General features: G+C 59.1%; 5 protein-coding genes across 5 annotated transcripts, besides 1 other annotated feature; all 5 read right to left on the bottom strand.

Moving 5' to 3' along the window:
* Positions 1–407: 407 nt before the first annotated feature.
* On the bottom strand, positions 408–5,747 carry LPMP_301210 (hypothetical protein; the record flags this gene model as incomplete). Its single annotated transcript, XM_010702851.1, has 1 exon — positions 408–5,747. One exon carries the CDS (start codon positions 5,745–5,747, stop codon positions 408–410), a length of 5,340 nt encoding a protein of 1,779 aa, XP_010701153.1.
* Positions 5,748–6,697: 950 nt separating this feature from the next.
* Positions 6,698–9,391, bottom strand: LPMP_301200 (hypothetical protein; the record flags this gene model as incomplete). The annotated part of the gene is made up of 1 exon (XM_010702850.1): positions 6,698–9,391. One exon carries the CDS (start codon positions 9,389–9,391, stop codon positions 6,698–6,700), a length of 2,694 nt encoding a protein of 897 aa, XP_010701152.1.
* A 517-nt stretch (positions 9,392–9,908) lies between these two features.
* Positions 9,909–10,471: a repeat region.
* Positions 10,472–10,504: 33 nt separating this feature from the next.
* LPMP_301190 (hypothetical protein) lies at positions 10,505–11,056 on the bottom strand (the record flags this gene model as incomplete). The annotated part of the gene is made up of 1 exon (XM_010702849.1): positions 10,505–11,056. The coding sequence occupies one exon, from the start codon at positions 11,054–11,056 to the stop codon at positions 10,505–10,507; it is 552 nt and encodes a 183-aa protein (XP_010701151.1).
* A 1,015-nt stretch (positions 11,057–12,071) lies between these two features.
* LPMP_301180 (hypothetical protein) lies at positions 12,072–12,356 on the bottom strand (the record flags this gene model as incomplete). Its single annotated transcript, XM_010702848.1, has 1 exon — positions 12,072–12,356. The coding sequence occupies one exon, from the start codon at positions 12,354–12,356 to the stop codon at positions 12,072–12,074; it is 285 nt and encodes a 94-aa protein (XP_010701150.1).
* A 2,189-nt stretch (positions 12,357–14,545) lies between these two features.
* Positions 14,546–16,165, bottom strand: LPMP_301170 (importin alpha, putative; the record flags this gene model as incomplete). The annotated part of the gene is made up of 1 exon (XM_010702847.1): positions 14,546–16,165. One exon carries the CDS (start codon positions 16,163–16,165, stop codon positions 14,546–14,548), a length of 1,620 nt encoding a protein of 539 aa, XP_010701149.1.
* Between the last annotated feature and the right edge of the window lie 1,041 nt (positions 16,166–17,206).

Here is a 17,206-nt window from a genome sequence, read left to right as displayed (position 1 = left end):
AAGGGCATAAAGGGAGAGTTGTAAACGCGTCAGTTCACAGGAGGCACACATGTGAAGAAGCCGGCATGTACAGCCGCGCCTTTCCTCGCGTGTTCGATGTGCGTCAACGAATGCTGATGCACGTGTGCGATGCTTCATCTACCGATTGAGCCATCGACATCGAGTGGAGAAGGGGGAGTAGCCGCCTTTATACCTTCTCCCTGCGGCTTCTCTGTCCAACTTCACTTCATGGGAAAGAGGACAAGCCGCGTCGAGCGTCTCGGGTGGTTCTCCATCGCTATTTCGTCACATTCCCTCGGTTTGTCTGTAGTCGTAGCCGTCGTTTTCCTTCTCCCTTGGAGACGATTGTTGACAGCGTAGACGCAAAAAGGCGCGCACGTGCCTTCACAAACGCAGCAGCCCGCGGATCAGTGTAGCACGGCTTCTGTGCTCATCATAAGCTGCGCCAGCGGCAGCGCAAGCTTGGCGGTAGTCACATGTCTGTGCACGGAAGCCGTAGATGTGCCCTCGCCGCGCGACTGCAGGAAAGCGTCACTGACACACAGCAGTTGAGCAGCCCGCTGCGCGGCTGCACCCTCACCTACCACCGACCGCGGAGCCACCTTGTCAACTCGCTTTTCTCCGCACCACGTGTTTGTAGAAGTGGCACCAGCTGAGCAGAAACATGAATGCCGAGGAGCGCACAAGAATTGTGTCACACACGCCTCTGCTAGTTGGGCGACCGTGACATTCAGATCCGCCACGTCACCAGCGCCGAATGTACGCCTCTGCAACGACTCCCAAGAGGAGGATACCGTCCGCAGCGAGGTGGACTTGTCGGTGGATGCGCCGGTCAGCTGCAGCCGAGCAGTTGGTACAAGGGGCAGCATTGTTGAGTCACCGTGTTGCGGCGGCGGCGGCTGCCCCTCCCCCTCAGCCTCCACTCGCTGCAAGAGACTGTGAAGAAGAGACTGGAAGGCTGCACGCCTCTCTGAGGCGGCAATCTCCCGGGAATTGGGCGTGTCCCATGGCACCACGCCACCCTCTGCCGACCCAGAGAGGGGGGCCTTCTCCGTCGCTCCATGAAGCGCTCGAGAGCGGGCATCGGACTGCAGCAGTGGTGACGGACGAGGATACTCTCCTAGCACCTCCGCGTAGAACACTCTGACGAGAGCCTCCATCTGTGTGGCGACTGATGCCCATGTGGCCCGCGCCGCAGCCTCGGTCGCCAGCTCCTCCTGTACACGCTGTTGCTGCGTGTGCTTCTTAGGCTTCCCCCGCCGCGCGCCGCTCTCCCTCTTCTCGTCCTCCTCGGCCTCCTCCGAGTCCCACTGAAAAGCCGCATCTCTTTGCGCAAAGAGCGAACGTCTTCTGCACTCGATGTCTTGTCGGACGTACTCGGCGATAGCAGCCTCGATAGCCGCCGCAACGCAGGCAGGAGTCAGCACATGAGCACGTAGTACGCCCAACGACACAAATCTGGTGAAGGGTGAGGACTCCAAAGGAGAAGCCGCCACAGAGTGCGAGAACAGTGGAGAAAGGCGCTCAAATTCTCGCCACAGAGACCGAAGCAAGCCTGTGTAGGCGTGAAGGACGCAAGGCTCTGTCAGCGCAGACGAGTGCGTTGACATGTTGCCCAGTTGCGTGATGGGTGCGAGAGCGCCGTGCCGTTGGCAGGCTTGCAAGTCAGCAATGTACTGTGGTGCCGCTGCGTGCAGTGAGCTGAAGCCAATCCAGTGATCGAGCAATGCGCACAACACGCGCGACGCCTCCTCCTGCGCCTCATCCTCTTCCTCCTTGCTCCTGCGGGTACTCTTCGCTGCCCTGCTGCCGAACGACGCGAGCTGTGCGGCCAGTTGACTTGCGTGGCTCACCACCACCTCCAGCAGCGGGGCGGCAGCATCTTCGCGAAACACAACCACGGGCACGACGCGCGCCGTGTCAACCACTGACAAAGACCTGCCACCTGAGTTCTTGGGAAAACCGCTGTCGGGTCGTCGGCGGTGTGCAGGGGTGCTGTCCAGCGGCGACGCTGCAGCTGCGGCGGCTCGAAAGCTGCGACTCGACCACGCGCTGAGCACTGGACTGCTCGCATCGTCGTTCTCAACTTCTACATCGCTACTGCCATCTTCATCGGCACCAGACGCCTCACTGCCTTTCCTATCGACATCCCTGGCGTCCACGCCCGTTCTTCGCCTCTTACATGCGCGGAGCGGTGCTCCGCTACGTCGCACAGTGGCAGTGTCTACGCGTGCCGCGCGTTTCCACGATACGGTAGTGGCACAAGCGCCTCTCTCTGCAGTGCCGTCGGCACCGTCAGGGCCGCTCCAGTGACCACGAGTGCGCTTCAGTGTCTTTCGTCTTCGTGCGCTGGTGGCCGCCGTGGTGGCTTTGCTGCTGCCAAAACGCGCAATGGCCTCCATGTGAAACCCCTCAAAGACGTCTGGCCGTCGCGCCACCAGATCCAGTGCGTGCATCACCAGTTGGGTTGTGCGAGCCGTAAAGCCGTCGGCGGCGCAGGCAGCAGCGCCCAGACGCCAGGAGAATGGCGTCACTTGATACAGGCGTACAGCGCGCCCACCAACGCCACCAGCTCCTGTGAAACTATCATCACCGCTGGTCAATGAAGAGTCCTCAGAGTCATGGGCGACGCCGCGCACGTCCTCTTCGACCACAAAGACAAGTAGGAGAAATGGTAGCTCCACTGCTCCATGGATGCCTGAGGAGAATGCCGGTGCGGGTGTATCACACGCGGCCGCCACCATCATCGTCGTCCACTCGAGATGCACCATGAACGCGTTCACTACTGCCGCGTGTTCAATGCGCACATTCACCGTCCCTCGCAAGGGTGTTTGAGGGGCCGACAGACCCACCATAGCTTCTCCGCTGTCCAGAGGTAAGCGCTGATGTGGTTCCCCAGTGTACGAACGCAGCCCAAACACTGAAGTCTCTCCGGAATGCAAGTGGTGCGCCACCAGCCTACCAAGCTGGGGAGACTCTGGTAGCGCTAACGCAGAGCGGAGCAGTAAGCTCTCTGCTTCGTGGAGACGTAGCGACACAAAACCCTCGCCTCGAAGCAGCTGTATGTCGGCGGCATGCTGCGACAGCCACGCCAGCGCCGCAAATGAAGCGGAAGCATACTGGGACTCGAAGTGGAGCAGCATGTCGAGTCCCGTGGTGGAGGGAACCTTGACAGGGTCGCATGCCTCGACGCCCTTTGGAGAGCTGGCACGCATGCTGTTCAGCAAACGCCCCACAGGCAAAACGGAGGACAGTAGCAGCCGCTCCTCTGCAAGAAAGTCCATCAGTGATGCGGGGGTGCTGCGCAGGAGAGACGGACTGCCACACACCCAGTGCACTGCCAGCACTCGCGCGGCGCACACAAGACGCGAAGTCATTCCCTCCAAGTGCGCGACGTGCTGCTCCTGCGGTGGCAGCGGCGTCGATTGTCTTCGCTCAGAATTGCTCACCTCTGTCCACTCCGCGCCACCGGTCCTCGACGTCTCGCCCGTGCAACTCGTACTCAACCTCGCCACTGCACCCCACATTAGGTGCTGCAGCACAGCAGCAGTGATGGCAACGCGGGCTCGCAGCGCCGAAGGAGAGGGTCTTCGTCTTCCAGCTGCAGCTACAGGTGGAGCGGCAGTCGCGGTTGACGGCGCCTCCTCCGCGTCCTCGGCCTCCAGCGCTGCTGCATGAAGCGTCTCAGCTGCCACCAGCACAGAAGACGTAGTGCCTACAGCGCCACCACGCAAGCTCAGGGTGGGCGGGTTGGCCTTCGTAACGATGATGTCAAGAAGAGAGGAGCCTTCCACAGCACCATTCGCCACGCACCGCGACGTGCACGAATGTGATGAAGACGTTGCAAGCGGCGCGGCGGTGGCGCTTGCCCAGCAGGCCAAAACGCGGCAGAAATACCAGTGCAGCACGTCACTCTGGCGGGGGTCGCTCCGCAGCCACCAGTACCGCACCTCTCCCTTCACCTCACTTGAACAAAGACGTTGAGCAGACGTAGAGTCGGTGAGGCAGCGCGGATGAGTCACGACGCAGTCCTGCGTCACCTGTGTTGCGACCCACAGCAAACTTGATGAGCGTGATGATGGCCACAGGGAGCGCCTCGCTCGTCGAGGCCACAGCGCGTCGCCCGTGTGCGGATGCCGGCAGGGTGACACTGCAATGCTAGGTGGAGTGAAGACGCAGCACAGCTGGGAGAGCCACGATGCCGTGAAGACGGCCGTGAACAGCGGCTGCGACGGCTCAGACGATAACAACGACGCTGCAGGCACTCGGCATACACCCTCGTCCTTCATAGCACCCTCCAGTTTGACAGACCCATGCTGGGGCTGGGGCTGATTGTTCGGCATACATTCCTCCATCGAGGAAGGGAAAGTGTCCCGGTGGCAGCGCCTCCTCTGCTGTGCCGAGAGCTGCCGCCCCGACACGGCACGCACCCACACATCCAGCAGCGGGCCAGCGCGCACTTCGCCAGTACCACTATTAACGGCTGATTCACATGTCGTGCCACAACAGCAATCATTATCTTCGGGTAGCACCGCCGCCACCTGTGGACACATCAGGCAGCAAGACTGCCAGGACGCATCCCCTACGATGATTGAGTAGCCATGTGATGTTCTGCGTGCGGTGTCGTGTGAGTATACGACTGGCGAAAGGATGCTTCGAGAGCGACACTGCCGCGCCCAGCCGCACGATGCAACACTCCCACGTGAGCAGGGCGCGACTGGTAAGGCGGTGTCAGCGTCGGAGGAGATCTCCCCAAACGTGACGGCAGTAAACTCCAAGTGTACAGCGACGACGGCACGGCGGCCCGTCATAGCAGTCGGAGCGGACGGCAGCGGCTGTGCCTGCTGCGCCGTAGACGTAGCACTCGTCAAGCCACTTGGGTACGCGAAAGAGAGAAGAAACGGCTGCCACTCACGACGCTCAGGAGCACCTGAGGCCGCGGAAGTCCGAATAAAAGTTGTCGGCGGCACCGCTGCTGCTACGTTGGGGGCGCGTTTTTTCGCTTCCGTTGCCCTGGTCGTGGGGGCGACTAGGGAGGGTGGCAACGCTGTACGCGGCGCCTCTTGTATCCGTACCGCTGACAAGGCATCTGTCTTTGCCGAGGTTACGGTGTTTATGTTGAGGACGCGGCCGCCTCGTGAGCTGTCCAAGGTCGCTGAGAGCGGCACCCCTGGCTGCACTCCCATGGAAGAAGGTGTAGAAAGCGAGCAGGGCGCGCCGTCGGTGCCTGGGCGAAGAAGCAGCAGGCGGCGCGGAGCATTGCTGACGCTCCCCTCGACGTTCTCCGTAGCGGTCTTGTTTAATGTCGCGTTTGTCGATGCTGCTGTAGCCGCGTCTGAGATACGTGGTGCTGCGGTCGCTCCAACATGAGCAGAGAGGATCTCTGCGCTTGGTGTCGCCTCCACCGTCACGGCCTTCTTGACCCCCTTCACACCATTAGTGGATGAAAGGGGTGCGATGTCATCCACTGCCACCTCCGAGCGAAGGGCTGAAAGAGGCGACGACGGTGGCGGTGACGACGAGGAGTCGAACTGCAGCACGAGTCTGCCGCCGCCACCACCGTCCTCGTCCTCCTCGTCGTCCAGCATGCCCTCGGGGAAGGCAGTGCTGCTGCTGGAAAAGACGTGCGGATGGGAGGACGGCGAGGTGCCGGCTCCAACAGAGGTCGTCTCTGTCTCTCCGTGGCGGTGCGTCAGTGCAATCACCTTCTCTCCTCGAGACGGTCGACGGCGACTGTCGGATGACATAGCCAGCGCCGCTGCCTCCCTGTCGCTGGTAGAGTGGTGACGAATCGGTCGACGGCAAGGCTCCCAGCTGTAGTGCTGCACCTCGATGCAGCGCGACAGCCGGGAGCCTTTGCAAGACAAGCCAAGCATGGCGTCCGAAGACGATGACAAAACAGCAGTTGCACCAGGAACCTCATCTGTAAAGCTTTCGGTAGCGTCATCCTCCTCTTGCACAAAGACCCGGCGCAGAGTGTGATGGCGGGAGACGTAGATGAGCAACGTGCATGAGGAAGCCGCTGATGACGAGAGCGCAGCACAGCCCCCGAGCGCTCGCCCTGCTGCATCACAGTGCGCGCTCCCATCGTGACCGCCGACTGCCTCCACATTCACACGAAGGTGCGCCTCGCTTGTCCATATATCGGTGCTTGGGTGAAACACGAAAGTGAGTGCCACCTCGGCGTCCATCGACGCCGGCTTCGTACCTGTGCCTATGTGCGGAGGAGAGGACGAGGTCGATGTACGTGTATGGCACTGCAGTAAGGAGGGAGCAGCGGCAATCGGAGAGCAAGAAGAAAAGAGATGCGTGAGAGAGTGAGGAGGATTGTAATGAATAGGCGTCGGGACACCCGACACTCAGCATACGCCCTTTTTGCTGCCACTCAAACGCCGCGTACATGCGTAGCGGCATTGCCGAGCCGGACTGTGCTAGTGCACAGCGGAAGTGCACGCACGCCGATGACGAGCTATGCAGAGACACATAGCTGGGGAGAGGGAGAGAGCGAATAGGCAGCTATTCGCCGACGATGCTGTGAAGGGAGGCACCAGGGTACAAGCACGACAACCTGAGAAAAGATCGGAGGCGACAGCGCAATACCTGGACAGCGTGCGAGACAATGGAAAAAGAAACTTGCACCTTAGCTTACTCGTGTGGATTACGCTCGAAGAACAAACCTCGCTCACGTTGGCCACACTCATACGATACCCTGCCTGAGCGCCCTGTAGGCCACCTGGACGCGTTTCATGAACTCGTCAAACATTGCCTCGGCCGAGGAGGCTGACTTGGATGCTGAGAGCGCAGTGCGGAACGGCGCCGATGCATTGGTCAACAGCGTCGAAGGTGAGCAACCGGTATTGAGCTGAAGTGCCAGCACCTTTGCAGCCTTCTTGTCTGCGTCGGCCGTTGGTGCCGCACCGTTGCGCGAGGCAGGTGCAGTCTGCGGCTCAGGGGCAGCAGAAACATCAAAGCTGGTGCCTGCAGCGACGACCTCGTAAAAGCTGGGCAGCCACCGCTTCGAGGCGTTCTCGTCGATGAAGTAGAGCGACATGAACTTTGTCAGAAGTCGGCGCAGCGCGCTCGTGTCCACCTGCAGGTCGTGAGCGGTGCAACCGTCTCCGCCGAAGAAGAGTTGCGTCAGACGCAACGCTGGCAGCTGGAAAATCAACCGCAGCAGCAGCATTCGCGCGAAGAGGCCAATCGTCTTGTTCGTGTTCTCCAGATCGAGGCCGCGAAGCAGGCTGAGATTGTACACGCCGTGCTGCATCAAGTCCGCGATGCAGCACGCGAAGTTGAAGTAGCCAACGACGTCGGTGCTTTCGATTCGGATGGACTTGAAGCAGTCCCAGATGGCGAACTGGAGTGTCTTCACGCACGCCGGCTTCGCACTGCAGAAGCGCATGAGCACCTGCGCGTAGTAAGGGTTGTACTTGCGCTCCTGGTAAGCACACTGTAGCAGCACCGCGCACGCGTCGTGGAAGCGCGTGTAGCCAGGGTCACGATACATGAGCATCGTGAAGCACTCCAGGTCGTCAGTGGCAGTGGCGATGCACCTGAAAATTTCGCGCTTGTGTTCGGTGTTGAGGCGCTGACCACTCAAGGCCTTCTCCTCCGTCCGCATGCGCGCAATCCGCTCGCGTTTCAGCTCTGCCTCGTCCATCTCCTCCACCTGCTCACTCTCGTCGGCTGCAGTCCATACTGAGGGTTGCAACGCGGAAATCTCACGGCTGTGCCTGCTCTCCTTGCTCTCCGGCACAATGCAAGAGCGCTTCCCAGCGGTCGCCGCAGCAGCCTTGTCATCCTCCTCCCTGTCGCTCGCTGCGCCAGTCATCATTACCCCCGGTATGTACCACCGCGGTGGCTTTGCTGAAGATGTCACCTGCTCCCACGTCAGCCCCGACATGATATTCGTCGTCAGTACCAGTCGCTTCATCGTGCGGCGCTGCGTCGAGATGGCTCTCTCTTGGCCCGGTAGTAGCAAACAGAGGTCCTCCAGCATGGCTTCCACAGGGGCGGCCTCCTCGGTAGTCGTGCGGCGAGCCTTGCGGGTGCGACCAGCAGCAATGTCGCCCATCACCTCCACCAGCGCAGAAAATCGAGCCATGCCGGTGATGTTGCGCATCTGAGCAGACGCGCGCCGTGCCTCCTGCAAGGACGCCTCCAGTTCGGCGGGACTCTCCTTAAGGAGCTTCTCACCACACGCGCGCATCAATGCCAGACCGCACGCGGCCGCGCAAACGGCTTGCGCCGCTGCCGCAGAAGCCGAGGTTGGAGAGGAGGAAGAAGAGTCCATGGACGTCGTTGCGCCACCATCGTCGCCGTGGCCCAAGAGACGCGTCCCCTGGCGAAGCAGCGTTCGAAGCAGAGACGTGACAAACACCACGTCCACGCCATAGAGAAGATACAGCTGTGCAAGCACCATAAGCGTGTTGCCTGCAGCTGCCTCTTCCGCAGCGGCGAGCTGCGCCTTCAAAGAAAAGCTAATGCGTTCAACCAGCTCGGAGCCGAGCTGGATTCCGTGCAGTAGCTGCATCCCTCGAAGTAGTCCGGCAAATGGCAGCGTGCCAGTCGTGCTGAGCGGTCCCGCCTCCAGGAGGCAGAGACGTTCTATCTGCTGAACGAGCCCTTTCACCACACTCACAGGAGACACCCCCGGTGACAGCATGTAATCGCTTAACTCCCTCGTAAGGTCGACCACGTTCGCCGCTGTCAACTTATTCACAAGGCGCCGCACCGTTTCGGTTACCTCAGCAGGGACTGGCGTCATTTCCGCCAGCGAGGTAGCGGGAGAGACCGCAGTCGCAGCAGCGAGAACACCTGTGCTGGGCTTACACGTGTCTGCTTTGAGGCTGGTGGCAGGTCCTCCTTCCATGCAGTCACTAGCTGTCGCTCGAACACACTTCTCGCTCTTTTCCTTTAATGCCTGCTCGCCCTTATGTCGCTTGCCGTTTCTCTCGGCTGCTGTTGACGTGAGGGCTCGCTCTGCTCGCAGACGTTTCCGCTGCTGGTGAATCTGGTCAGCCGCCCTGCTATTCCGGGCCTCCTGCCGAGCTTTCTGAGATTTCTGAGTCCATTGCTCGTGTCTTTCAATGCGCAACTGCTTCTTCTCTTGCCGCTCCTGCCGGCGCCGCGCCTTGCGGTCACGCTGACGGTCCGCGACTGAATCAGCATCCAACGCAGAACACGACCGCGACGCGCCGCTACCGTAGTGGCCGTAGCTGCCGTGCTGTTGCTGGTGGGGCGAATCATAGCGACTACTAGAAGAGGAATCCGGCCTAAAGGATCGACCACGACCACCGCGATCGTTGTAGCTGCCACATCGCTGATCCTCTCGCCTGCTGCAATTACCGCGACCGTAGGCCTGGTTGAACTGACCCACGCCACGGCGCATGGGCACTCACGCAGAGGAAAGAACGACCTGCGCAAGGCAGGAGTGAAATTAGGAGAAAAAAACGCGTTGGTGAGAAAAGCTGTGCAATAGACGCACACCCACAGAGAAAGAGAGAGAGACCAAAGTCTGGCAACGCGTTTGTTTTGGTGAGCGTGGCGTTGAGGAGAGGAGGTAAGGGAAGGGTGTATGGCTCCGCAGGTAGAAGGAAAGAGGCGAGAACGTAGTGAGAGAATGAGCGTCGATTATACTTGAGAAGAGCGACGCTTCACACACAACTTTGAAATGCACGTATCAAGTGGTGCTCTGCTGACGTTTGCGTGGCCGCTAAGTCAGGAATAAAGGACGCAGTGAGGCGAAGAGGCGTGCTGTGGGTAGGTCGGCAAAGAAGCTGAGGTGAGATGAAAAGAAGGTGTGCAGCAGCGTCGCACAATAACCGCTGCTGAAGCGCAGAAGACAGACGCACACCGGCGAAAGTACACAGAGAGATGTGTCCCCTCCATGTGATCGAATTCTTTCCTCAACGTGCCCACTCTCTGCCATATACAGCACATGCGGTCAAACGCCGCTCCACCGTCCCCCCTCACCCTCCCCCCCACGTGCGCCGGTCTGCCGCAGGCACATCGCCTGGCGCACGGCAGTCCGAGACGCATGCTACAGCAATGCGCCAACTCCGCCATCGGTGCACGGCCCCTGCCGCAGACGCTGCCCACGCCACGCATCTCAAGCCCCCGCGCAGCCGCACCCACTAGGCCGGTCGCCAACCCGGTGCATCCCCGTCGGGGTGGGGTACGCTCGAGTCACGCCGACACCCTGCCCATCATGTGGGCGACACAAACGTGCTCACTGGTGCAGGATGCTCCGACGCCACGCCGTCCAGGGACCTGGCCGCGGACAGCCGTGTCGGTGAATCGCCCTGACCTCTCCGCGTCACAGGCACTTGGCCCGGTCCCCACCAGGGGTGGCGCGGTATTGGCAGGGCGAGCGGGGGGGAGGGGGTGCACGGCCTCCCCACCCGGAGTGGTGTACTGAGCCCCCTGGGATAGCACGCACTGAAGTGTGTCCTCCTCTCCCCCTCCCCGCCGTCGTCAGGGACCAGGGAAAGGAGAATAACAACTAACCCGCCCACTGGTACTGGTACCACGTACGCCGCACGCTCCATCCACACCAGACCATCGACACCAACGTGCAGAGAGTCCAAAACGAAAGTAATTTGCCGACCTCGCCGACGAGACACAGACCCGTGAAGAATATGCAGCGCTCACGGCGCTTGTTCGGCGAAAGCAGTAGGCGCACGGTTTCCTCCATAGCGGGCCGAGAGATGGTGTCGAGGATCCAGTCCACCACGTACCGAGTCTCTCGAGGTGAGTAGAGAAAGCGCCCACCCACCACCCGGTAGAACAGCGTCAATATCATTAACGTGAGCACCGAGAGGGAGACAAATGATGTGAAGCTCGTGAAGAGAAGCGGGGTTTGAGTGAAGAGCACTGCGGAGCTACCGGCGCCGCTGCTGGTGGCGAGAGCAAGAGAGCTGCACACTACCAGAGTGGCGATGGACACAACTGTCGTTTGCAGCGCGAAGAACCCGCCTGCGAGGTATGACAGAGTCAGCTGCTGCAGTTGTGTGTCGAAGAGCACGACAAGTTCTCGAAGCGACATGATCTGCATGCTTCCCAGTGGATATAGGTACCTGAAGCGCGTTACCTCGTCCTCGAATGAGAGAAAGCGCCGGTGTGCTTCCTTTATACACCACACAAGAAAGGAGTTGTGCCTCCTCGTCCCTTCCCTCCTGCACTCTAGCTTGACTCCCTGCCAGCCAGCGTATGAAGCTCAATGATGGTGCAGCTCAGCCCCTCGCCTCTGTGCCTGGGAAGGAGAAGGGGCAAGACAGGGAGGAGAGGAAGTGAGAAAATGAGCAGAAGAAGCAAATGGCGAAGCGGAAGAGATAAGCACAGCATATGGGCTATCTCGTCCCTCGCTCTCTACCCGGAACAACAGCAGAACGCTGGAGCACACGCCCGTTTGTGTCCACGTGTGATAGGCATGAAGGAGAAACTGTGAGAGAGGGCCCACGGAGGGGGTGGACAAAGTCATGTTCTTTTCCACAATCACCACCACACTAATACCACACAACTTTGCTGGGTGGGTATGGGAGGAGGGGGGGACCAGGAGAAGCCCTTTCCAATGACTTGTGTGTGCCCGACTCTCTTCCAGCTCTTCTTTGTGCAATGCGAAGCCCCCCCCCCCCCCCTACGGCTCGGATTGTGTGTATCAAGGAGGTTGCGAGAGTGTCTCCAATCGCCCCCTCTCCACCTCTCCCCTTCTCCCCCCCCCCACAGACACACACACACTACAAGCGCGCCTCTCTGTGTGCGAAAAGGCTAGAAGGCATTGGCATCCGTGCCGCCACATATAACTTCGGCGAACAACAGCCCGCCCACCCACACACCCCTCTCTCTCTCTGCACCCCCTCAGCGGGGCATCAAAGGAAAGAGAAAGAAAAAACAGCAGCGACAACCTCGTAGGATGGGGACAACTGCACAGCGGCAAAGCCATCGTAGCAGGAGCAACTCGCAGAACCGCTGCCTCGGCGGATCGGCTCTTTTCTTGATTGTGCCCGACAGACTAAAGTGCACTTGCAACGCACAAAATCACCGGTTCGTGACACGAACGCTCCAGCGGATCACTTGCCGCTGAGGTCCCTTCGCATAGCCCCTACCATGTGGTTGTACCGACTCACCTCCGCAAGCTCCTGCCGCTTCGCCTCCAACATGCGTCCACCCTCCTCCGTTAGGTAGCGCTCATACTTGGGAAACATTGGCGCAAGACGCTTGTACTGGGCATAGTTGGCCCAGCTGAACAGCACGCAGCAGAGGCCTCCGTACCAGGCAAACGGGTGGCTGCGGTAGTTCGCCGTGAAACTGAAGGTGCGCACCTTGCGCACAATGTGGAGGATTCTGTGCGTCATACCTAAGAAGCTCTTCTGGGGGAGGGGGGAGAAAAAGGTCGAGAAGCAGAGAGTGTGAGACGACAGGGTGAACACAAAACTATTGTGAAGAGAACAACGCAAAGCAGTAGACAGGAGGGAGAGCAGCACGACTGTTACTCTTGGCAGATCCTCGCCATTTCTAGGCATATGTGTGCATGTGAATGCGCGGGCAGAATTCAGAGTACGAGTAAAGAGAGGGAAGGTGGAGGCAGAGGGTGCGGTCACCTAAGATGCGAATACAAGACATAGAATAATAGACACAAGGTGAACATGAAGAGCCAGGCGGCGCAGTCAGCAGGATGGCGAGCAGGGAAGAGCATCTTCTTTGCGTGAGCCTGTATGCCTACTTGCCTCACTGACAACAGAGTCTGGGGATGAAGGACACCACTGTCGAGATCATCAGAGCAACACCTTGTCGACGGTAACCAGCGATGGAATTCTATTCTCTGCCGCTGCTTCACCGTCGAAACACCCCCCCCCCCTTCGACATCATTGACGCCATGACGACCTTCTCGTCCAGTCAGAGGTGTCTTCGCTTTCCTCGAGTGAGCGTGTGTATGTGTGGTGACTTTTAGCAATGGGGAAGAAGTTCGTCTGTTACACTATGTAGACAACGAGGGAAAAAAAGAGAGGGGGAAGGAAGCACGAAAGAGAGGGTAATAGAGAGAACACGGAGAGCCCCCCCTCACACACACACACAAATGCGCCTCACGTGTAAGCCTCTCTCTTTCTCTCCAACGCACTGAATGTCTGTTGGTCAGTCTTCTTTAGGCATGACTTTCTGCGTCCCCCCTTCCCTCCCCACCCCCTCCCTCTCCCGTGAGGAATATGAACAGATCGTAGGACGGAAAGGTAAGTACCAAAGACAAGACAGGCAAACAGGAGGGTAGGGGGGGGAGGAGACGGGCCGGAGGCGTGGGAAGACGTCGAAGTATACTCAACATAGTCTACTTTAAAAGGCACTTATCCCAACCGAACACATACGCACATACACACTCTGGGGTGCAGAAGGCAAGCCAAGCACAGCAAAATAACAACACAGACAACGCGGACGCACACGCCTACTTACTTGACACGAATGCGCCCACTCATGCGCACTGACAACATAACAGCGTGCGTGGCTAATATGAAAGGACTCGTGTAGCACTGAGAGACCTCTTATGTTAGTTTTACCCTGTCTTCCGTCCTCGAGTGCGTTGCTCCTCTGCAATACAAGAAGGAGTGAGCGACACATTTAGCACCTAAACACCAGCGGGAGACATAGACGCTGAAAGAGGAAAACACACACACACACACACAAGAACACCGAGAGAGAGAGAGAACGGGAAAGAAGAAAAGGAGAGGAGGTGGATGCGCACGTGCACAGGCGAATAAAAAGCGATGTAAGGCATACACACCCGCACAAAGAAAGCACGCCAGCAGTCTCCCTCTCTCCCTCTCTCTTTCTCCTCCGCCTCTCTCCTATTGCATGACGATTCACTTCACCCCACCTCCATCCCGCGGTTTAGTCGACCTTTTCAGCTTCACTACCCTCCCCACCCGATATCCACTAAACAGTCACATTAGTGCCCGCCAACGCATTGTCTGTTGGAGCGTGCTCTGACCTCCTTCTTCGCCATACGCTTGCCCCTCTGCTTTCTACAGCATCCCGCTTGCTCCGCCCCCCCCCCGCCGCCGCGCCCGCCGCCCGCACAGCCCACGGGCTTTGCCGCGGGACCGGCGGCGGCGACAGAGGGCAGCCCCCACGTTCCAGCACTTGGCCCCTTCCCCAGAACGCCCCCCTCACAAACGACACCAACAAAAAGAATGGGGGGCACAGAGAGGAGCAAAAATCCCGACGCAGCAGCGACCACATCACCAACGGCACCAACGACGCCCACCGCAGCGCTGACCAGCACAAAATAACAATACCAAAGAGAAACGGAAAAAAGGGGGGCACTTTAAGCGGCGAAGATCAACCAGATTCGATAATACAAAACTGCAGGGAGGGCATCTCCCTGACCGCCCTCTCCTCTCGTTGTTCGCCGGCTTTCCTCTCCCTCAGCCACACTCGTTCTTCCTCTTGGCATGAGCACCTGCTGGACGCTGTCGCCCTCTGTGTTTCCTTGTCTTTAACACGCTAGTCAGCGCCTTCAAGAGCCACTCACTCGCTGATTCCAACTTTTTCGCTAGAAGTTAAACTGGCCGCCACCAACGTTGGGGTTGCCCTGCGCAAAGTCCACCATGCCAGCCCCCATAGCGCTGTCCATCTGGCCCGCCTCGTCCTCCGTCGTGAAGAAGCTCTCCAGGATCTGAAGCGCAATGTTGTATACGTTCTTGTCAGCGTGCGTCTGAAGCTGCTCGATGGAGTCTACACCGCCGCAGTCCATCACCTGCTTCGCTACGATGTTCTCCTCCATGCCGCCTGACGTCTTCTCGTCCTCGCCAACCTGGAGGAAGCACTGCACCGCCTCCAGCGCGACCGTCACGATCTTCGGGTCGTATGTGCGCAGCGCCTCGCATAGTGGCGGGATGACCCCGATGTTGACGAGGTACTTCACCTGCGCCACTGAGCCGCAGAAAGTGATGTTCGCAATGGTCCATACCGCCTCCTTCTTCACATCGAGCTCTGGCGCGCTAAGACATTCCAAGATGGGGATGCAAACGTTCGAGTTCACGAGCGCATCGATCTGGTACGCCTGGCCGGCAGCAATGTTCGAGACGGTCCAGCACGTCTCCTTGCGCAGCGCGCGCTTTGGGTGGCGCAGTAGCTCGGCCATGGCCGGTAGAGCACCGCTGTTAATGATAACCTGCGTCTGCTCATCCGTGCCGGCGGCGATGTTGCCAATAATGCGAATTGCCGGCAGCTTCACGTTTGTACTCGGCACGGAGAGGAGCTGCACAATGCGAGGAACAGCGCCAGCCTCGAGCACCGCCTGCACCCGCTCTGCCGGGCCGTCACTGATGTACGAGATACCCCACGCCGCATCAACAATGAGCTGATCATCGGAGCTGTTGAGGAGATCCACCAGCGTCGGCAGGGCAATTGCCACACGCTCCAGCGGCGGTAGTGGCTTGCAGCGGCACAAATTTGACACAGCCCACGTAGCATTGCGTAGAACATGAATCGGCTGCTCCTTCACGCTCAGCACGTTTAGCAGTGCAGCCATGGCGCCGTGGCTCAGCGCCTCGTCACGGCAGGCCGCGCCCTCACCAGAGAGATTGCCGATGGCCCACGCGCTTTGATCGCGGCAGTCCGCGTTCGGGGACCCCAGCAGCGCCACGAAGCGTGGAATCGCACCACAGGCGACGAGCATCATTGTGTTCTCCGACGTGCCTGCAGCGATGTTGGTCAGGGCCCAGGCAGACTCAAACTGCAGCTCCGGGTAGTCCTCGCGCTGCAGCAGTCCCACCAGGTGTGGCACCACGCCGCTCGATGTCACAGCATCGTACGGCGGGTCCTTCTCGACGGAAAGGATCTTACGGATCAGCAGTGTGCCTTGAAACACCTCGCGGTCTGTCGGTCCGTTCATGCACATGTTCACGAGGGTTGGGAGGAGCTGCAAGGGCACCGAAGCGGGTGTAGACCTGGCGTCGTACGACCAGACGTCCTCCGGGTTGGACACCTGCGCCACACCGCCGTTACCGTCAAGCATCGCAAGGTCTTCCTGATCTTCGGCGCGCAGGTGCTTCATCACCTCTCCGTGAACCTTGTGACGCACTGACATGAGTTGGCGCTGGCGACGCTCAGCACCAGCTTTGGTGCTGACGGCCTGCTTGGCGCCCTTCTTCTCTTGGTTGTTGAACATCGCGTCGTCTGTGTGGAGAAATTATTGACTAAGCGATCGAGCGGGGGGTGGGGAGTAGACGGGCCGGTGCGTGGTGTATGTATGAGCGCGAGCAGCGTTGAATGAGTAGAGAAAAGAACACCGAAGCAGGTAGTCGCAGGACGTGTATGTGCAGTATCAGTGCGCGTTGTTCGTGAAGCAGGGGGGAGGGGGGGGAACAAAGAGAAAGAGAGAGCACTTCAATGCTTCTTTGCGTTTGGCTCGGTTGGAGGGAGGAGGGGGCTTTGGTGTCCACCTTAACTCCTCGCACTCGGGCGATGAGAGACAGAGGAAAAGAAGAAAAACAACACAACGAAAAGCGAGCCCCACCAATGCACAGAGAGCCACCAAGTCAACAGCAAACACCCGCGCGCACACGTGGTGAAGCCCTCACAAAACAGACGAACACGCAAGCACTGAGATAACACGCAGTCGCCAACGGCAGGGCCGGCAGCACACCAATTCTCTCCCTCCTTCGTCTTGCACTTTTGCGGTCTTTGGTATTGTACGCTCGCTCGGTCGGGTTTCCCTTCCTAATGAGTCGTGTAAAGCAAACCACAAGATGCGCCCAGGTGACACCTGTAGAAAGAAAGAGAGAGAGACAGAGATGGAGGAGGCAGTAGAAGGTGAGGCGAGGACAGGGAAAACGGCAGGCGAAGGGTAGTGGGGGTGAGTATGTTTCCCCCCTCCCCCTCCCCCCCCACAAAATACTTCACAGAGGTGAGCGAAGGGGAGAGCCCATCCCTGACGTGGAGGAAGTGAAGAGTGACAAACGATAAAACCAACCAAAAAAAGGGTTGTTGCGCAGAAAACAAAGTGGGCTGGCGCCAGGCAGCCCACGCGTAAGCAACTTGGCCCAGCTTTAAAGCGGTAAAGTCACTCCCATCACCCTATATATATATATATATATATATATATATATATATACTACTCGTCGTCGACTACTCCTTCTACGTCGTGTATGTACTAACTACGAAGTAACGTTAACGTTTCCGTTTTCGTTTGTTAGGTTGGGTTAGGGGT

Source organism: Leishmania panamensis (assembly GCF_000755165.1).
Source record: "Leishmania panamensis strain MHOM/PA/94/PSC-1 chromosome 30 sequence".
NCBI classification, from domain to species: Eukaryota; Euglenozoa; class Kinetoplastea; order Trypanosomatida; family Trypanosomatidae; genus Leishmania; species Leishmania panamensis.
This window is presented reverse-complemented; position numbering and strand designations above follow the sequence as displayed.